This window comes from Lampetra fluviatilis, chromosome 44 (assembly GCF_964198595.1).
Source record: "Lampetra fluviatilis chromosome 44, kcLamFluv1.1, whole genome shotgun sequence".
Lineage (NCBI taxonomy): Eukaryota > Metazoa > Chordata > Hyperoartia > Petromyzontiformes > Petromyzontidae > Lampetra > Lampetra fluviatilis.
In genome coordinates, this window is record NC_136318.1 from 3,979,975 (window position 1) to 4,000,873 (window position 20,899).

General features: G+C 56.9%; 2 protein-coding genes across 3 annotated transcripts; one reads left to right on the plus strand and one right to left on the minus strand.

Moving 5' to 3' along the window:
• Positions 1–318: 318 nt before the first annotated feature.
• On the minus strand, positions 319–10,253 carry TPRA1 (transmembrane protein adipocyte associated 1). Of its 2 annotated transcripts, none has more exons than XM_078876494.1 (11): positions 10,214–10,253; positions 9,493–9,662; positions 8,176–8,308; positions 7,366–7,452; positions 6,793–6,865; positions 6,592–6,671; positions 5,780–5,896; positions 4,238–4,298; positions 3,213–3,315; positions 2,552–2,632; positions 319–1,875 (listed from the first exon to the last, which is right to left on the minus strand). In XM_078876494.1, exons 2-11 carry the CDS (start codon positions 9,636–9,638, stop codon positions 1,620–1,622), a joined length of 1,137 nt encoding a protein of 378 aa, XP_078732620.1. In that variant the 5' UTR covers positions 9,639–9,662; positions 10,214–10,253; the 3' UTR covers positions 319–1,619. The 2 variants fall into 2 exon arrangements, with proteins under 2 accessions (XP_078732620.1, XP_078732621.1); XM_078876495.1 differs by having other exon boundaries at positions 10,229–10,240.
• Positions 10,254–10,463: 210 nt separating this feature from the next.
• MCM2 (minichromosome maintenance complex component 2) lies at positions 10,464–20,282 on the plus strand. The gene is made up of 17 exons (XM_078876493.1): positions 10,464–10,595; positions 11,759–11,961; positions 12,597–12,778; positions 13,134–13,216; positions 13,638–13,812; positions 14,088–14,307; positions 14,768–14,975; positions 15,604–15,738; positions 16,622–16,813; positions 16,905–16,998; positions 17,400–17,650; positions 17,889–18,015; positions 18,166–18,278; positions 18,562–18,813; positions 18,981–19,163; positions 19,500–19,673; positions 20,153–20,282. The coding sequence occupies exons 1-17, from the start codon at positions 10,590–10,592 to the stop codon at positions 20,261–20,263; spliced, it is 2,709 nt and encodes a 902-aa protein (XP_078732619.1). The 5' UTR covers positions 10,464–10,589; the 3' UTR covers positions 20,264–20,282.
• The last annotated feature ends 617 nt before the right edge of the window (positions 20,283–20,899 follow it).

Sequence of the window (20,899 nt, forward strand, 5' to 3'; positions counted from 1 at the left end):
TAGCGAGCGCCTATGAAAAGCCGGCACGTCGCACGAGAGGGTGTGGTGTGGCCAGAACAACACCTGGCCACCTTTGTCTCCCCAGTCCTGATGTTTTACATATTGCACCAGGTAAACGTATTTGAGACTGAGTCGACCTAGGGGAGGCCCAGGATCTGTTCAGATATTTGCTGTCGCTGACGTTGGCCGTGAGCGGGAATCGAACTCGGGGTCGCCGGGTTCATAGCGCAGTGCGCTAACCACTGCGCCAATACTCCCTACACGAGACATACATGCGCACACACACACACAAACAGGCGCGGTGTGCTGTTATTGGCATTTGCAGTTTTCAGTTTAATACAGAATTCGTCTTTAAAAGTGCAACTCAATTTGAAAGTTCGACTCCGGGTCGCGGCTCGGGGTCGAGCGGGCAACGCGGCGGCGACATCCGCGGTGGCACCGACACGGGGCCCCGTCACGCCGTGTCGCGCCGCCAAATGCTCCGTTAAAATATAAAACCGCGGTGATAACGCCGCTGCCGCCGCCACCGCCGCTGCCACCGCCGCCGCCACCACCACTGTCCGGCCGTGGAGAGGGCCGCACGTGGCTCACGCCCCCCACCCCCAGCCGCCACTGCACACACTCCTCCACACGCGTCACGCATCGCACACACGTTGGTCGCACGCGCGATCGCAATAACATTCAATTGAATAAGAAATCCACATGGGCTGTGATTACAGCCATGGGGCATGGGGGGACAGGGGGGGGGACGGGAGGTAGTGGGGCGTAAAGGTGGGGGGGGGGTGACACAACAGCTGTGGCAGGAGACACGGGGGAGTTGGGTGGGCGAGGCATGGAGGAGTGGGAGACTAGGGTAGGGGTGCGCCGACCTCGTGGGAGAAGCAGGAGCCTGGTGAACGCGAGGAGGGGGGCACGCCGGGAATGTAAGTAGGAATGTTTGTGCTGGGCGGGTAAGGGGAGGTGGGGGAGGTGGGGGCGAGTGAGGGGGGCACGGGAGACACTTGCGGTCATCTCGAACCTCTGACCGCGTGGGGTCAAGCCACCTCCTCCTCTCCCAGACTTGACGCCAACTCTCTGCGTCGTCAACAAGGATCGTGTCCTCCTCTTCCTCTTCCTGCTCCGCCACCCAAACAGGAGCTGTCAAATCCGCTTGTAGTCTGGGCAGCATTAGGCAGGGTGTGTCTGCAGCTGTCTGCCACATGTCAAGGGCTTGTCCATGTACACCAAGACAAACGTCTCTCATGTAGCCTTAAGAGGCTGTAGGGGCAAGTGCTGTTCGCGAGCACCACTGAAGGTCAGCACGGCACACAAAGGGGTGGGTGGCCAGCACCACGCCCGGCTTGCCTTTGTCTCCCCAGTGCTGATGTTAATTACACATCACATTGGGTACTCATTTAAGGCTGAGTCGACCTCGGGGAGGCCCGGGATTGGTTCAGATATTCGTCACCAGTGTAGGCGGTGAGTGGAAATCGGACTCGGGTCTTTGCCGGGTTTCTAGCGAAGCGCGCTACCCGCTGCGCTACCGCTCCCCACATACATACACACACACGCGTGTCTACGCACGCGTGTCTACGCACGTGTACACGCGCGACTGCACACAGGAGAGCACGCGTGCGCCCCTAGGAGTCAAACTGCACGCGCCACTGCTCCCCGCTGTTGATGCTGCCAGTAGGAGGCAGGCCGACCACCCCCAACGCGTCGTCCAGGATCACGGACTCCCCACCTCCGCCCCCCGCACCGCCGTCTAGCGCGGTGTTGTCGTAGTTACGGGCGCCGCCCTGGTCGCCGCGGACAACGGTCTGCGGGAGCGTGAGGTCGGCCTCGTCCCCGTCGTCCACCTGGGACTTGTAGGAGAAGAGGATCTTGGGCTCCGCGCTGCGGGAGGGAGCGGAGGGACAGCGCTCACGTGCACGCACGAGCCGGAGGCGCCCCCGCATGCCCCACGCGGGGCTGCTGGGACAAGTGCTGTTTGCGGGCACGCATGCGCTGTGAACGCCGAGTGAGCTACGATGTAGCAGGAGCAGCAACAGCAGCAGCTGAAACAGCAGCACCAACAGCAGCAGCAGAAACAGCAGGAGCAGCAAAAGCAGCAGCAGAGACAGCAGGAGCAGCAAAAGCAGCAGCAGCAGCAGGAGCAGTAACAGCAGCACCAACAGCAGCACCAACAGCAGTAGTAACAGCAGGAGCAGCAACAGCAGGCGTAGCAACAGCAGGAGCAGCAACAGCATCACCTACAATAGGAGCAGCAACGACAAGAGCAGCAGCACCAACAGCATCAACAGCATGAGCAGCAACAGCAGCAGGCTCTCCATGGACGGAGAGGTGGGGGGAGGGGAGACCGGGAAAGGAGACGGGAAAATTGAGGAGGGGTGGAACCACAGGGGAGTGAGATGGGAGGGAGACACAGGGAAGGAGACACACGACACACGGGGGGGGGGGGGGGGGGGGCGTGGGGGGGAGACACAGGGAAGGAGACACATGGGGAAAGGGAGACATTGTGGGGGTGGAAGGAGTCTCGGGGAGGAATACGGGGGCTGGGGGCAGCACTGACCCAAAAACCCCACGCAGGAAGGTGAGGTACAGCAGCGGCGCAAACGCGGTGAAGTAGATGAAGGTGGTGACGTCCACGAGGCTGGGACAAAAACACACACAAAGACACAGATCCCCACTATAGCCTTTAACAGACTGTTGGAGCAAGTGCTGTTAGCGAGCATCTATGAAGGCCGGCACAGCATATGACAGATTAGGTGGCCAGCACCACGCCCGGCCGCCTTTGTCTCCCCAGTGCTGATGTTTACCCATCGCACCGGGTACTTAATGAAGGCCGAGTACCGGTTAAGATAATCGTCACCGATGTTGGCTGCGAGCGGGAATCCAACTCGGATCGCCGGGTTCGTAGCAGAGTGCAGCTCTAACTGCTGCATTGCCGCTCCCCACCGCGCGCACGCACACACCACGGCTATTAGTGGCTTGTGGCGTGGTTGGCTATGTGGTTGGTTGTGTGGTTGGTCACATGGTTGGTGGCATGGTTGGCGGTGTGGCTGGTGGTGTGGTTGGTCACATGGTTGGTGGCATGGTTGGCTGTGTGGTTGGTTGTGTGGTTGGTCACATGGTTGGTGGCATGGTTGGCGGTGTGGTTGGTGGCGTGGTTAGCGGTGTGGTATAGCGGCCGGCGTGGTTGGTGGTGCGGTGAGGGGGGGCGGTGCGGTTACCACAGCCCCGCAGTGACGTTGGCCACCAGCAGGGCGCTCCCCACCCCCTGCACGAGGTTGAGCACCGACAGGAACGCCGAGTACCAGTAGAAGCTCTGCCTCGCTACGCACAAGGCGGTACGGACACATGGTATGCACACGCGGTATGCACACGCGGTATGCGCACACGCGGGCACCCACATGATACACACATAAGGTACACACACGGAGCACACACACGGTACGCGCATACGCAGTACGCACATACAGTACACACACACGGTACGCACATACGCAGTACACATATACAGTACGCACACCCAGTGCTCACACACACGCGGTGCCCGCGGTATACAGGCATGGTATACACACCTGACCTTTTCAGGAAGAATGCTGCCATCTGGACCTTTGACCCCGACACCCAGACTGGGCGCTCTAACTGCGCCTCCCCCATCCACGCCAACCGCTAACAGCTGACTGCCCCGACACAGCACCGAGAAGCGAGACCCTGTTGCATTTGTCAATCAGTCACTGTGCTCCCCCCCTCTCTCCAATCCCGTGACGGCCCCTGACCCGGTTTCTTTAGACCCAATGTAAACACACGTGTGCAATCTACACGCACGCACACACGTGCAGAGTGAACACGCGCGCAAGCGTACGTAGGCACAGATACACGCAGGCAGACAGTGTCACAAGTACACACGCGTACACGGACAGACATCCGCACGCATGCACACGCGGAAAACGCAGAGCCCAAGGCACACAAACCAATATACGCATGCACACATGCACGCACGCACACATGGACGCACACGCACACGTGGGCGCACACACGACATATACACACACGCTCTGGTATGCCGGTTAAAGGTCGTACAGAAAAAAAACGTGGACAAATCCCCATCTATTCCACCTGTATGGGATAAAGTGAACATTTCGCCCATAAATATTAGGCCGAAAACTTTTTAATATATGGAGAACCACAGAGCTGCTGCTGCAGCTGCTGTGATGTATAGCGCTCAGCACGAAAGGGCGCGGAGACTCACATGGGAGAGAGATCTTGTGTCGGACGGGAGTCCTCGGCAAAATCACGATGACCGAGTAGATCTACAAGACACAGCAAAGACAAAGATCCCCCGTATAGCCTGTCATAGAATTTCGGGGCCAAGTGCGGTTCGCGGATATCATCCATGAAGGCGGGCACGGCCGACACCACGCCCCGGCTGCATTTGTCTCCCCAGCGCTGATGTTCACACACCGCACACTGGGTACTCATTCACGATCGAGTGGAGGCCCAAAGCCAGTTCAGGCATCCGTCACTGGTGTTGGCCGTGAGGAGGAATCGAACTCGGGGCACCGTGTCTGTAGCGCAGTGCGATAACCGCTGCGCCACCGTTCCCCACTACGAAACACACACACACACACGTGTACACAGCACGACTAACATCAGTTGGCAGGCAGCATCTTAAAAGTTCCTGGGCATCCCCTAGGTCGACTGATCCCACCTCCCTTGTGTACTGTGCCAGACATCAGAGGCACTTGCTAACAGCACTTGCCCTGACAGGCCACCTGGGCTACACAGGGAACCTTTGTCATTGTGTGAGCGTATATGCACGCGAGTTCTATTCCCGGACACGACCAACATCCGCGGCGTGTGACTTCGGCAACCAGTCCCGGGCCAACTCCCCATCCTGCGCCGTCATTCCGCGCTGACCAGCATGGCGAAGCAACATCTCCCGCAATGTGCACGTGACAGGGGCCCGCGATATTCCAGCAATGGATTGCGAGAGGGCCACTTTGGTGGTGGCCCCGCGGCGGAGTGGGCGGCTCGCAGCGATCGGATGCTCGCAAGTTCACATCCTGGTTGGACGGGTGGGGGGGGCGGTGTGTGTTGACTCAGCCCCATCATCCCTCCTTACCTCCCCCCCCCCGGGTCGATACAATGAGTATCAGTTTGTGGCAGGGGAGGGGGGAGGTCATCAGTGGTTTTGTTCTATGAAGGGACTCGTCCCCGCCATAGAAATGTGGAATATGGGAATATGGGGGGGGGGGGGGGGGGCTGCACTTTGTGGAGTGGTGCGATCGCGCCCTCTAGCGGCAGTGGCTCGTCACGGGCCTACTGGACAGGTTTGATAGAAATTCAGTGTCTCATCATTAGCAGATTAATCGATCTGTGCAGCATCTCATCCACAGCAGGCGCACAGTGTTGCTTGTGTTGGACCAATGCTGCTGGGATGATGCATTCCCAGGAGGCCATGTGGCTGATGGGATGTGAACAAAAAATATGTTTTACTTGTAGAAGGACAGATAAGGGAATGCGGTGAATCATCTGCCTAAGTTCTCCACAGTGATCTGCGTCGAACATCGAACCGGGACCCGCATCGAACGGAGAGAGGGGTCCTTGCCCATAAACATCCAGCACGTCTCCAGCACTGGTTCAAGCGAGCCCGACTCGGCTGAGGGACACTGAATGTCGAAACCCTGTTACTTGCAGAACACGGAACGCCGTTCAAGGTCTATGGTTCGCCAACCGCCCCCCCTCCCCCGCTGCGCACGCCTCTCTGGCCCTCCACACCCCATGGCGTTACCAGGAAGAAGAAGCAGGAGCTGGCGAGCCAGAAGTGCCGACCCCCGTGTCCGTAGATGTTGAAGTCCTCGGCCGAGAGGTAGTAATGTCCGTCCGGGTAGAGGATCTCGAGGGCACCCTGGGAGAGGCGCAAACCCTATCATCATCAGTCACAACCTCGTCATCACAACCTCATCGTAATCGTCACAACCTCATCGGCTAAACAGTAGTAATGTCCATCAGAGTGGAGCATCACTTCATTGTGGTGAGAGTGTGAGTGAGCATGCGAGCGAGAATGTGTGAGTGAGTGGGCGAGGGTGAGAATGTGGGTGAGTGTGGATGTCAGTAAGTGGGTGTATGAGCAAGTGTGATAGCGAGTGTAAGTGTACCTATGCGCTTATGAGCGTGAGCGCAAGAGTGTGTACCTCTGTCTTAGTGAGTACCTGTGTGAGAGTGTGAATACACCTGTGTGAGAGGAGAGTGTGAACCTGTGTCCGAGTGAGTGTACCTGTGTGAGAGTGTGAGATTGAGTATCTGTGCCAAAGTGAGTGTACCCGTGTGAGAGTATGAGAGTGGGTGTACCTGTGTGGGAGTGAGTGTGAGTACCTGTGTGAGAGTGAGAGAGTGTACCTGTGTGAGTGTACCTGTGTGAGAGTTAGTGTACCTGTGTGAGTGTACCTGTGTGAAAGTGAGTGTACCTGTGTGAGAGTGTGAGTACCTGTGTGAGAGTGAGAGAGTGTACCTGTGTGAGTGTACCTGTGTGAGTGTACCTGTGTGAGTGTACCTGTGTGGGAGTGAGAGAGTGAGTGTACCTGTGTGAGAGTGTGAGTGTACCTGTGTGAGTGAGTACACAAGGGCGAGTACGGTGGTTGTGGCGAGAACTCGCTTCACGCTGGCCCTGCTGTCCAGGTGGCCTGAGCACACACAGCATCATCATCAGCAGCATTAGCACCACATCAGCAGCATCATAATCAGTCATGGACAGTGCCCGTGCTGTTTGGTGGTAGTAGTGCTGTGCTGTGCATTGGGCCCCACCAAACGCAAGGCCAAAGATGACGACGCTGAGCTCCGTAGCGAGGAGGAAGAATCGTGAGATCTCCCACAGGATCTGCAGTACAACCACCACCACCACCACAACGATCACTACCACAACAACCACCACAGCTATCACCATCAACCATTACACCATCACAATCATTACCACCACCATGACCACTACCACCATCAGCATCACAACCACGACATCACTACCCCCAACCACCGTGGCACCATCACCACCACCATTAAAACCACCATATCCATTACCATTATTATCACCACCACTAGCAACCCCAGGGCGGGGAGGCGGGGGTCGTTGTGGTCATGTTTATTGTGGTTTTTGTTGCGTTCGTGTACATGGAGATTGTTGTGATTGAGATTGTTGTTGTGGTAGTTGTGTTTTTTTGTTAACATCTGTGAAAAGAGCTTTATAGCTCATCGGATTCCTCCAATATAAATATTCTGATTCTAAGATTGTGGTCGTTGTGTAGATTGTGGTTGCATTGTTGTTGGTCGTGGTAGGTGTTGTGGTGTCTGTGATTGTTGTGTGGTGGTTGTGGCTGCACCAACCTTGTCGGCCACGGTGGCGCTGGTTGAGGTGCTCACGGTCATTGAGACGATCGCCCGGACGATGCCAACCACAGCAACGAGCAGCACCTGGGGAGACACGGGGAGAGAGACACATGGGGAGAGAGACATGGGGAGAGACACACACGGGGAGAGAAACACATGGGGAGAGAAACACTGGCGAAAAAAACACACGGAGATAGAGACAGATGGGGATAGAGACACATGGAGAAAGAAACACATGGGGAGAGACGCATGGTGAAAGACACAGGAAGAGAGCGACACGGAGACATGGGGAGAAACATGGGGCAAGAGCGACACATGGGGTAGACTGACACAGAGACTCATAGACTTACATAGAGAGACCCAGAGACTTACATACACTAACTTGTGATTAAACCCAGTTCTCAAGTGCACTGAGTGAATGGTCTCCAATGACTGCAAACAATAACACTGATCACATTCAATTTGGTTCTGCTATGAATTTGGCCAAATTCCAGCTATGAGAATTAAAAATATCGGTTTGACCATCACGCGGCAAGCATTCATCTCAACTGGCAGTGTGTGAGGAGAAGTGTCTCCCTCTGCCGAGTGTGGACCAGCGGTGACTTGCAGAAGGAATCTCAGAGGTAGCTCTGTAATATCCGCTTCCGCCGCAGGCCGATCTGTGCGAGATTTCCAAATGGATTTTGCGTCTCTTGACCACGCGGCGCCAGAAATCGAGTTCGGTATCCCGATGTCATCGCAAAACACTGCAACGCTCGCCCTGCAAGCGGCGCCACGTGGCGATAGCGGCCTCGTGTGGCTGCGCACCAGCAGGTAGAAGGTGGTGAAGATGGGGCTGGCGCTGGCGCGGAGCTTGAGCTGCACGCTGCGGAACTTCCATGTGAGGAAGAGGAAGAAGAGAGCGTTGGGGATGAGAAGGATGACATCCCAAACTCGCACCCTGAGCACACACACACGCAGCAACGTCGTCATCATTAGCAACATCAGCAACACCAACGTCAGCAAAATCATCAGCAGCAGCAACATCATCGTCAGCAACATCATTGGGGCGGTGACGCGGAGCGACAATAGCGCGCTCGCCGCTAGTTGCAGAGGCTCACGGTTTGTATCTAGCGGCCTCCCTGGTTAATACTGCGGTGTGCGTATTAGTCATAAAAATACTAGTACCGTCTGTTTCACGCACAGTGAACATCAAAAATCCCGTGACGTAATTTGCAAGCGTAGACCATTATGTGCTAGCGTCATGGTCCAAATTGACGAAATGTGTTAATTTAAACCACAAATTACTCAATTAGGGTCAAACACACACAGTAGCCCCAGCGGTTATTGGCCCCGACTGCGAAACCTTGGCATGACCCTCGTGACGAAGTCGTGGGACTTCTAAGCGAGGCCCTCTGGGTATTGGGTAAACATGCAACCTCACATACCTGTCAACCCCTTATCAGTGCTGCCTACCTTATTACAGGTCAATTCAGACCTTGTTGGTCACCCCGTGCCCCGTACAAATCTCAACGTTCTTTCTACAAAGTCCCATCACAAGGGGAGAAACGCGGACAAAGAGCAAAACAAATTTTTTTTGCCTGTATTGAAACGGCTGTACGCCGTATGGACCTTAAAAATCGATTTGCCTGTACAAGAATACGATGTGAACCGTAGAGGTGGTCATATTGTTGGTCTCTGTGGTAGCTCTCCCCGACGTGTCGCTCTCTCCCCGTGATGTTGATGTGTGTGTTGTTATGCCACGACTACAACACTTTCAGCACCATCAACTCCATCAACAACATCGGCACCTCCATCACCGTGCCCCCCCCCCGCTCCCCGTTACCTGGACTCCCCCCCTGCCCCCCCTCACCTTGACCCCCCCTGCCCCCCCTCACCTTGACTCCCCCTCACCTGGACTCCCCCCTGCCCCCCCTCACCTGAACTCCCCCCTGCCCCCCCTCACCTTGACTCCCCCTCTGCCCCCCCTCACCTTGACCCCCCCCTGCCCCCCTCACTTGAACTCCCCCCTGCTCCCCCTCACCTTGACCCTCCCCCTGCCCCCTCACCTTGACCCCCCACTGTCCCCTCTCACCTTGACCCCCCCTGCCCCCCTCACCTTGACCCCCCCTGCCCCCCCCTCACCTGGACTCCCCGATGTCCTCGTACAGGATGTAGAGACACGAGTGCGGCTCGGAGATGTTGCCGGGGGTCGTGGGGACCGTGGGGATCACAGGGGTCAGAGTCCCCGGGGGGCCCGGGGTCGTCGCGTTATCCAGAAACCCCGCCATGGAGTGGGGGGGGGCCGAGGGCACCTGAGGGGAGTTTGAAGGGGGGGGGCGAGCGGGGATCAGGGCTCGTAGGGGGCTGATAGAGAGAAGGGCAGGGGGTAGAGAGAGGGGCAGGGGGTAGAGAGAAGGGCAGTGGATGGAGAGAAGGGCAGATGTTGAGAGAAGGGCAGATGTTGAGAGAAGGGCAAGGGGTAGAGAGAAGGGCAGGGGGGTAGAGAAGGGCAGGGGGTACAGAGAGGGGTAGGGGGTAGAGAGAGGGACAGTGGGTAGTGAGACAGGCAGTGGGTAGAGAGAAGGGCAGGGGTAGAGAGAAGGGCAAGGGGGTAGAGAGAAGGGCAGGGGTAGAGAGAAGGGCAGATGTTGAGAGAAGGGCAAGGGATAGAGAAGGGCAGGGGGTACAGAGAGGGGCAGGGGGGTAGAGACAGGCAGTGGGTAGAGAGAGGGGCAGGGGTGTAGAGAGAAGGGCAATGGGCAGAGAGAAGGGCAGTGGTGTAGAGAGACAGGCAATGGGTAGAGAGAAGGGCAGTGGGTAGAGATAGAAGGGCAGGGCCCGGGGCAGCCCCGTGTTCGGATACCTCTCTCGCGCTCACTTCTCGCTGTAAACTTCCGTTTCGATGGGAGGGGCGAAAGTCCCCGTTTCCGTTTCCGGTTTGGCTGGGGGCGGGGCAGGGGGGGGAGCACGTGCCGGGGGGGGGGGCCATGGGGGCGGGGGGAGGTGACGACCGTCGGCCGCGTCAAGTACTCCGGGTCCTCGCGGACTCGTCAACCAATGGGGCAGCGCGCCCTCGCCGTCACGTGCTCTTCACCTTAGTTAATATTCATGAGGTTTCCCGCGCTTTTTTAGTCGTCACGTGGTGCGAATTTGGCGGGAAATCGTGCTCACGGGTCGAGGTGACGGGGAGATCCTTTAGCTTCACCTGCCGACTCTGAACTGCTGCGTCTCCTATCGCAATGGCGGTGAGTTCTCGTGCTCCTTGCTGCGATGATGATGATGATTATTATTGTACGGGTGGTCGATAAGTCCCGATACCCCCTTCCTGAGGAGCGGTCTAAGCTGTACGCTAGACAGTGGGAGGGTTTTTCCGTCCATGCCGGACGGGACTGATAACTTTTTTTAACAGCGAAGTGTCTCGTGTTGCGTTTGGTACAATCGCGCACGTACGGATTGATCAGCAGCCTGCTAAGCTGTACTTGGCTACAAGTGAGGTGACCGACGCCCGACTGCCCGGTCACTGGGTGAACCACCAACCCTGCCTCGCCGTTGTTGTGTAAGGCAGGCGAGGTCGACAATTGCCAGGCCCTCCTCCGCAGTGACCACACAATCGGGCACTGGAGTTAGAATGTTGTTTTGTTTCTAACATGGCAACACCGAGTCGCCTCTCTGTCACCGCAAGGGCCTCCTGACAGGGACAGGCGTGATACTGACACACGCAGGTGTGTGTCAATGTGTTGCAGTTGTCCACAAAGTGCACCTACAATACAGGTTGTTTTGGGGTTAGGTTGGGTAAATATATAAATGTTGTGTCGTTAAACCCGCCACCACCCGACACAGCCAATTAGTAAGGTTTGTCACGTAAACAGAACGTGCCAATGTGTTACTAGTACAGCACACCGGTGCGTTGGAGAGCCAAGCCACAACATTTACGACACATTCACGCGATCTAACCCATACAGCCTGTATTATGGATATTGGCCGCGAGAGCCTACGTGTTAAAGTGCACCTAGCATGGCACAAACGCTGTGGTGACGTCACCACCACTTAGTGGTGAACAGCGGGTGCCCACAGAAGGTATTTGAAATCCCTGTAGAGTAGAGTGGCTCGCAGTATCAACAACCAAGTTGGCAACTCTCGCCAACAGGACAACCACTGTTTATCCCACACCCCGGACGGAGCGAGGGATGATGGGCTGAGTCAGCCTCCCCCCTCAAATCAGGATGTGAACTCGCGACCTTCTGATTGCAGCGAGCCGCTTTCACCATGCTGTGTGTGCGTCGTGGGACTTGTTGTTTGTCCATACCTCCCCACGCTGGTCGGTCACCACCGGTGTATTGGGGCCATATCTCCGCCCCCGATCACTGGAGGGCGAGTGGCTTGAAATAATTAATCGTTGCTCTTGCAGGATTCTTCGGAGCCAATATCGGAGGGTGAAGGTCGTGGGGGTGCGCGAAGGACTGGTCAGGACGCCCTGACCTCGAGCCCTGGTCGCGACCTCCCGCCCTTCGAGGACGAGTCTGATGGGCTGCTGGGCACAGAGGGCGACCGCCCGGATGAGGAGGAGGAGGATGATGATGCAGAGGAGCTCATCGGAGACAACATGATAGCGTGAGTGTGGCGCCATGGCCGGACACAGACCCGGTGTGGGAATGTGGAATGAGTGACAGTGTTTTTGTCTTTAATACGTCGGCTTCGCGGCTGATGTTAGGGTCCATGATTGCTTTTTTGGGTTGATGCCAATGTGTCGTACTCCCTCCTCCACCCAGCACAGCCAAATAATGAGAAGTCACGTGATGAACAAACTCGCCGATTCTTACGGCATCAGCTCTGGTGGGTGGCTGAACAGCCAAACCCACAGCCGTCGACAATTAGGTGCGCCGTTGCGCTGGCAATTGGAACTGGCATCTCAAGGCGATGGGCGATGGCCTTAGTTTGTCAACTCCCAACGGCCTGCATCACACAGGCACAGGATACGTCCCGGTGTTCCTTCACAGGCTACTGGAGCCAGATTCCCTTGCCAAACACTTCGGAAGACATCCTAGAGAGCTGAGGCTGGTGGGAGACAGGCAAGGGAGATCGTGCAGGTCCAGGCGTATCGTCGTCCGCGGGACATCTGCGGGATCTGGTGGAGGGGGTAGGAAGCGTTTGCTTGTGGGCGATGTAGGAGAAGGTGTGGTATTGGCCCCGATGAGGCCTTCGCGTGGAGCGGCACTGTAAGCAAATCAAACCGCGTGCGTTCACAGAGACTACCGTGCCATCCCGGAGCTGGATGTGTACGAGCGCGAGGGCATCGACGACGACGAAATGCCGTCCGAAACGGAGCTGTCACCCGGTGCGCGAGCACGGGCTGAGGAGGAAATGGAGCGCCGCGACCAGCAGATGGGGCGGGCGGCGCCGGGACGCACACGGCTGGGCCTGCTCTACGGTGAGAGGGGCGACCGTGAGGGCACGTGTTGGGGGAGTGGGTAGCACAGTGGTTGGCATGCTACGCTATGAACCCCGCAATCCAAGTTCACTTCCCGCTTAAGGCCAACACCAGTGACGATTATTTAAACCGGTCCTGCGACTCCTCTAGGTCCGACTAAACCTCAAATGAGTACTTGGTGTGGTACATAAACACCACCATTCGGAACACGTCGGCGGCAAAGCGTGGTGCTGGGCACCCGCCCACCCCCTTGTGTGGCATGCCAGTGTCATACGTGCTACTCCGATGCAACAAAACACGCACGCCGACCCCTCCCTCTGTCGTGACGAGCTGCCTCCTCCCTCTCTCCCTACAGACATGGACGAGGAGGACGGGCAGCCAGCACGCAAGCGGCGCTTGGGCGAGCTCGCAGCCGAGGGAGCGGATGATGATGAGGAGGTGTGTGGGGTGGTGCCTCTGCTGGTCTTCTCAATCAATCAACCCATGGCACCTGGGTCTGTCCCGTGACCTCCTACTAGCGAGAGTTGGACATTTCATGCGGCCTGACACAAGCACCGTAGTGACTGCCACTTAGTGGCGAATGGCAGTTGTGTGTGGAGAGCGGTGGTGCAGTGGTTAGCGCGCTGCGCTACAAACCTAGCGACCTGAGTGCAAATCCCTTTCACGACCAATAACCGTGGCGGATATTCGAACCAGTCCTGGGCTTTCCCTTAGTCGACTCAGCTTCAAATTAATTCTCGCATTGTGTAAAACATCAGCACTGGGGAGACAAAGGTGGCTGGGCGTAGTGCTGGCCACCCACACCCTCATGTGCCGTCCTGGCCATAATAGGTTATACGGGGGATATGTGTCTTTGCAGATGATTGAGAGTATCGAGAACCTGGAGGACATGAAGGGCCTGTCAGTGCGAGAGTGGGTCTCCATGGCGGCACCGCGCCTCGAGATTCACAACCGCTTCAAGAACTTCCTGCGCACGCACGTGGACGCACATGGGCACAACGTGTTCAAGGAGCGCATCGCCGACATGTGCAAGGGTGAGGGCGGCATGCTGTGCACACAACACACACCACACCACAACACTACACGCACACGACCACCACACTACCACCGCACGCCACGCATGCCATGGCCACCACAAGCACGGTGGCCACAGGAGTGCAAGGCTTGTGTTCTAGTCTCCAGGTGTCTCCCCATGTCTGCTTGAGTCTCTTTGAGTTTTTGTATCTCCCTATGTCTCTCACCGTGTCCTCCCGGTATCATCCTCCTGACCGTGTCTCCTTCATGCTCCCCGTGCGTCTCCCTCACGCAGAGAATCGCGAGTCCCTGGTGGTGAACTATGAGGACCTGGCGGCACGCGAGCACGTGCTCGCCTACTTCCTGCCCGAGGCACCGGCCGAGATGCTCGGGGTGATGGACGAGGCGGCCAAGGAGGTGGTACTCGCCATGTTCCCCAAGTACGACCGCATCGCTCCCGCGATCCACGTGCGCATCTCCTCGCTGCCACTCGTCGAGGAGCTGCGCTCCCTGCGGTGAGTGGGATCTCGCGTGCGTGCGCGTGCGTCCGTGTGCGTAAGGCGGCCGGGCGGTAGGGTAGCGGTTAGTGTGCTGCGCTACCAACCCGGTGACCCGTGTTCGATTCCCGCTCATGGCCAACATCGGTGACGATTATCCCAACCGGTGCTCGGTCTCCCCTAGGTTGAATTGGTCTCAAAAGAATACCTGGTGTGGTGTGTAAATATCACCACGAGGGAGACAAAGGCGGCCAGGCGTGGTGTTGGCCACCCCTTTGTGTGCCAACAGTCTGTTAAGGCTATACAGGGGTTCTTTGTCTTTTTTGGAAACTAAATGTAGCTCGGTGGGTAAGTAGTTGTGGTTATTTTTGTCAGCCTCGTTTATTTTCTCGGTGACTATGACACTGGTGGCTATTTAGCATCGCGTACGAAATCTGCGTACGCCTGACACGTGCATGCGCCCTTGGGCCCGGCGCAGGCAGCTGCACCTGAACCAGCTGATCCGCACAAGCGGCGTGGTGACGGCCTGCACGGCCGTGCTGCCCCAGCTCTCCATGGTCAAGTACAACTGCAACAAGTGCAGCTTCGTGCTGGGGCCCTTCCTCCAGAGCCAGAGCCAGGAGGTGCGCCCAGGCTCCTGCCCTGAGTGTCAGAGCCTGGGGCCCTTCGAAATCAACATGGAACAGGTACGTCGACCACCCCAGCCATAGTTTGTGTGGTGCTGTGTGGTACTGTGACAACACTTGCCCCTACAGTTGGTTATGAAGGCTGGTTATGAAGGCCGTCCCAGCCTTCATGGGTGCTCACTAAGAGCACTTGCCCCAGCAGTCTGTTAAGGCAATATTGGGAATCTCTGTCTCGTGTGTCGGTAGACTGTTGAAGAGCTGTGAGCTGTGGCGCTGCGGTTAGTGCACTGCCATATTAATCCGGCGACCCGAGTTAAATTCGCACGCATGACCAATAACAGTGGCAAAAATTTGAACTGGTCCTGGACTTTCCCTACATTGACTGGACTTAAATGAATGCCTGGTGCAGTGTATATAAAGCATCGGCACTGCGGAGACAAATGCAGCCATGGGAGGCGTGGTGCTGGCCTTCACAGGTGCTCTTCACTAAAAGCACCCGTCCCAACAGCCCATACCATCTATCCGGGGGGTCTTCGTTTTTTGTCTGTGTGTATGCATGCATGTATCGTGTGTGCCTTCGTCTCTGCGCATGTGGACGTTTGCGTGTGTGCCTGCGCGTGTGTAGACGCACACGCACCTCTCGTGTGTGTTAAGGCTACAAAGGGCAACCAACTTTGTCTTTGTGTAGACTGTGTACCAGAACTACCAGCGAATCACGCTGCAGGAGTCCCCGGGCCGCGTGGCCGCGGGGCGGCTCCCGCGCTCCAAGGACGCCATCCTCCTTGCCGACCTCGTCGACAGCTGCAAGCCGGGAGACGATATCGTGAGTACCGCGCCGTTGTGCCTGCCTTACCTGGTTACAGTCCTAGTTCGTTTTTTCTCACTACCGCATCGCGCTGTCATCTATATTGTATCGCTGCACATACGCTCTGCACTTCCTATAATTCTTTCATTTTATCGAATATCTACCCTGAAAATACTCATAATTAAACTAATGGAACATATACTGCATCAAATTGTTTATGAATACCACGAAACATTTAAATATGAATTTTAAACAGAAAGTGGTCACTTCAAAATGTTTTTTTACCGTGCATTAGGCTAGGCCGAGAATTCTCCGATCACTGTTGGCTGAGATCATAAGCGATCGAAGTGTAATTGTGTTAAATAAAGTTGTTAAAAGAAATAACTCAGAAGCTTAAAATGAAAACTAGCAATATAAACATGGGGTAAAAAAAGAGTTCGAAGCATAGAAAACAAATCGTTACGTGATGCTACAAAATCATCTATTTACCTTAACCCTAGTGAAGCTCGGGCGTTTTGGTGATATTCATCTGTAACCTCGACGCACTGCACGGTTTGCGCTTACGTAACTAACACAAACATTACTTCATGTTAAATTTTATTTTACATTATTTGTGACAGCATTTCTGTAAGGTTGCATTTCCGAAAGTCGGGTCTTCCGTCACCCTAGCAACGGTGCAATGTTATTGAGATGTCTCCATAGCAACACCGCAGCATCGTGTCATCACCACCGCAATATTGGAGTATTACAGTGCCCCAACGGCAACATAATGTCAACGCGATGTCTTCAAAGCAACACCACCACATGGCTCGGCAACATTGCACCCCCCCCCCCCAACTCCTTTTCCTGTGGTCGGTGATGGTGACCCCCCCCCCCTCACCCTGTGTCGCCACGACCGCAGGAGCTGACTGGAATCTACCACAACAACTACGACGGTGCGCTCAACATGTCAAATGGCTTCCCCGTGTTCGCCACCGTCATCCTCGCCAATCACATCACGTGCCGCGACGACAAGGTGGCCACCGAGATGCTCACGGACGAGGACGTGCGGGCCATCGTTGCGCTGAGCCGCGACGAGAGGATCGCGGAGAGGGTGAGCCGCGCGGCGGGGAGAGACACGGGGGGGGGGAGATGTACACGTGGACAAGCGTGTAAGGCATCGAGTGTGTGTGTGCACGGCGCAGGTATTTGCCAGCGTGGGGCCGTCCATCTACGGGCATGAGGACATCAAGCGCGCCATCGCCCTCGCCATGTTCGGGGGCGTACCCAAGAACCCAGGTGACCCCTCCCCCATGACCCCCGCCCCCCCCCGTCATAGCCCCTTCTCGCCGACCTCTTAAATCATGGTTGGCACCGTCAAAGTTCGACTTGAGCGTAAACACGTCTCTTGAATTGAGCTAGATCAACATCATTATTCTCATAAGAGCCTGGGGAAAAAGACCATGATTAATGGAATTACAAAGCGGAGCAGCGCAAGGGAAGTAGCAGATAGAGAAGTCGAGTGCAATTGTGTAACCAGGTGAGAATTCCAGAGACCAGGATGGAGGAGTCTCATTTGCACGAGCGAGTGAGCTTCGCGTCACTGAAACGATCAACGTCAAACAACGTTACAGTGACGAAGCGGCAAATAGCAATCGGCGCAAAAACACGGACTACCGCCCCCCACCCCTTACCGACAGGCGGCAAGCACAAGGTGCGCGGGGACATCAACGTGCTGCTGTGCGGGGACCCAGGCACCGCCAAGTCCCAGTTCCTCAAGTTCGTGGAGAAGGCCGCGAGCCGCGTGGTGTTCACCACGGGCCAGGGTGCCTCCGCCGTGGGCCTCACGGCCTACGTGCAGCGCAACCCCGTGAGCCGCGAGTGGACGCTGGAGGCGGGCGCCCTTGTGCTGGCTGACCGGGGAGTGTGTCTCATTGACGAGTTCGATAAGGTGAGTGACGTCGGAGGGGGAGGGAGAGGTGGAGAGGGAGGGGAGAGAGGAGAGTAGGGCAGTGACAAGCACGGGAGGTTGATGCGATCCGGCAGTGGCATGCTTAACCGCTTGTCGCTTAGCGGTTTGAATCCAGCAGGGTGCCCTGGTTAATACTCCAGTGGTGGTGCCGTCTGCTTCAATCACAGTGGATGTGACGGTCTGTTAAAGGCTACGCGGGTGATCTTTGTCTTTGCAGATGACAGATCAGGACCGCACAAGTATCCACGAGGCCATGGAGCAGCAGAGCATCTCAATCAGCAAGGCCGGCATCGTCACCTCGCTGCAGGCGCGCTGCACCATCATCGCCGCTGCCAATCCCATCGGTACAGCGCCTGCCCCTCCCCTCCTTCTTTCCTTCTCCACCTCCTCAGCCCGTCCTCGTCAACTGTCATCCTATGACTTTTAGGGTCGCATGACACCCGTGTCACCCGTGTCGCACTGTCCCCCTCCTTATGTGTGCGGTGCGAGTGCAGGAGGGCGCTACGACCCCTCGCTGACCTTTTCGGAGAACGTTGACCTCACGGAGCCCATCCTGTCTCGCTTCGACATCCTGTGTGTGGTGCGCGACACCGTTGACCCCGTGCAGGTGAGTGGTGGGGTGGGGGGTGGAAGAGTGGTGCAGTGGTTAGCACGGCACTACAAAGTCGGTCACCCAAGTTCGATTCCCACTCACGGCCACCGACATCGGTGATCGCGAATATCTGCACCCGATCCTGGGCCGCCTCTAGGTGGACTCGGCCTTTAGGTGAGTGCGGCTTTGAAAGCTTGGCACCGGGGCGATGAATGTGGCCACACCACTGCCCCTCGTGCGCCGCGTTCACCTCCTGACTCACAGCGGGGTCCGCACGCGCGTGTGTGCGGGGATGCAGGACGAGATGCTGGCGCGCTTCGTGGTTTCCAGCCACGTGCGGCACCACCCCGGCGGGCCCGAGCGCCGCGGCGAGGAGGTCACCGGTGCCGGGCCAGCGCCGATGCCCAACTCGTACGGTGTGGAGCCCATCCCGCAGGAGCTGCTGCGCAAGTACGTGACCTACAGCAAGGAGAAGGTGCGGCCCAAGCTCAACCAGATGGACCAGGACAAGGTGGCGCGCATGTACAGCGAACTGCGCAAGGAGTCCATGGTGAGACTGGTGGGGGGGGGGGGGGGGAGAGAAATCGACGAGACACCAGATGATCCGTCCAGCGACCCACGCGTTGATTTCTTCAACTGCTTCTGCACCCGACACTCCAGCATTCACCAATAAACAACCCCCTGCCCCCTCGAACCCCCTTCCCACCCTGTCTACAGGCGACGGGTAGCATTCCCATCACGGTGCGGCACATCGAGTCGATGATCCGCCTGGCAGAGGCGCATGCGCGCCTGCACCTGCGCGACTTCGTGCTGGAGGAGGACGTGAACATGGCGATCCGCGTCGTGCTCGACAGCTTCATCGACACGCAGAAGTTCAGCATCATGCGCAGCATGCGCAAGGTGGGAGGAGGGGCCACCGCTTGGGGTAGGGTCCGGTGGGAACAGGGTAAGGGTGAGAGCAGAGTCCAGGTAGGGGCAGTGTCCAGGTAGGGGCAGGGTCCGGGTGGGATGAATGGGAGCAGTGCTGTGACCGGTCGCCTGTCTCTGACCACCTCTCCTTGTGTTGTCCACCTGTTGTAACCGCCGTGTGTCTCCACGTATGTGTCCCCCGCGTGTTCCTGTGTATCCCCTCCCATGTCCCCCTGCATGTTCCCCTTTTCTACCTCACCTGTGCCCATGTGTGTTTACATGCTTTCTATGTATCCCGTGCGTGTGTCCCCCGCGCGTCCGTCACAGACATTCTCACGGTATCTGTCGTTCCGTCGGGACAACAATGAGCTGCTGCTCTTCATCCTGAAGCAGCTCGTGTCCGAGCAGCTGAGCTACCAGCGCAGCCGCTACGGCTCCACCGGGGTCGCCGGGGTCCGGCACGACCGCGTCGAGGTGCCCGAGAAGGACCTCGCCGACCGGGTGAGCTCGCGAGGTCATCGGGTCACCAGTTAATGGGGTTCACGGGGTCAGACATTGCAGATTGTTAATGGGAGAAAGAAAAAAATATTATGAGCCAAAATTAAATGGAATACAAATCAGAGACAGCCTGAAAGCAACAGGCCTGATCAACATTTATTTAAGCGCTTTTCCTGTAAAGGAGGTCAGCTCGGACGAATTGCTTTCAAAATCCATTGATCATAAAGTTCAGGTGACAGAAACGTCAGCTTTGGTTGAGAATGATTTCCGCATTGGTAATGTTCAGCAGGACTATTTCGTAGTACCGACTATGATGATGCCACTACAATGTGGGTAACATTTGTATGAGCTGTGTAACAATGTCGATGTTACCGTGGCGAGGATGAGCGGCGTCACCGTGGTTACCAAGTGGCAGTACCTAACCTGTGAGCCCCCCCTTTCCGCCCCCTCCCCCTTTCTGCCCCCCCCCCCCCCCCCCACAGGCGAGGCAAATCAGCATCCACAGCCTCTCTGCGTTCTATGACAGCGACGTCTTCAAGAACAACCTCTTCTCTGTTGACCCGAGGCGCAAGCTCATCATCCAGCCACTCTGAGTGACACGGACGGGACACGGAGGGGACACTGGGGGTGGGGGGGGGGACACGGGGAACAGAGGGGGGCCATGGTGTCCTGCGGACGAGGGACACGGGCCAGACACGGGGATCACTGCGTTTGCTGTGTGGATGTCGTATTTTAAATTGACCAACTGCACAATCATAAGTGGATGTTAAATAAATGTCCTGGAGCACGAGTCCCCTCTGGAAAACTACGTTTGCGAAAATTCTCAGCACAGTAGAGTTTGTGAAACTCCAATCAACGCCCCCTTGGCGAATGGGCGCAGTGTTACTATGGGGTTAAGAGGGCACGGGACGCGTGTATTTGTGTGTGGCGGCTGCTGCGGCGCTGGAGTCGTGTGTCGACGTCGCGAGGTTGAGATAAAGTTGTGTTTTCTCAATGTCCGAGTTGAGAGTGGATTTTGTCGGCTCTGCACGTGCAGCAGATGTCAAGGTTCACCTCCAACCCTTGCTGCAAGCTGCTCCCAGAGGCGCGAGGGTGAGGGACAGTTCTGGTGGTGGTAGTTCAGTTGCTCCACGCCCACCACTAATGACCACGCCCACTATCCCAGCTGCGTCCGCCCACCCGCTACTGCCCCGCTCACCATGCACCAGAGGTCGCAACCGGGTACCCGA

Coding starts and splice junctions, on each gene's coding strand:
- TPRA1 (XM_078876494.1), bottom strand. CDS start 9,638: ATGGCGGGGTTTCTGGATAACGCGACGACCCCGGGCCCCCCGGGGACT. Junction 6,672..6,792: donor CATCTTTGGCCTTGCGTTTG/GTGGGGCCCAAT, acceptor GTGTGTGCTCAG/GCCACCTGGACAGCAGGGCC. Junction 2,633..3,212: donor AACGTCACTGCGGGGCTGTG/GTAACCGCACCG, acceptor TTTTTGTCCCAG/CCTCGTGGACGTCACCACCT.
- MCM2 (XM_078876493.1), top strand. Junction 16,814..16,904: donor ACGAGAGGATCGCGGAGAGG/GTGAGCCGCGCG, acceptor TGCACGGCGCAG/GTATTTGCCAGCGTGGGGCC. Junction 16,999..17,399: donor GGGCGTACCCAAGAACCCAG/GTGACCCCTCCC, acceptor CCTTACCGACAG/GCGGCAAGCACAAGGTGCGC.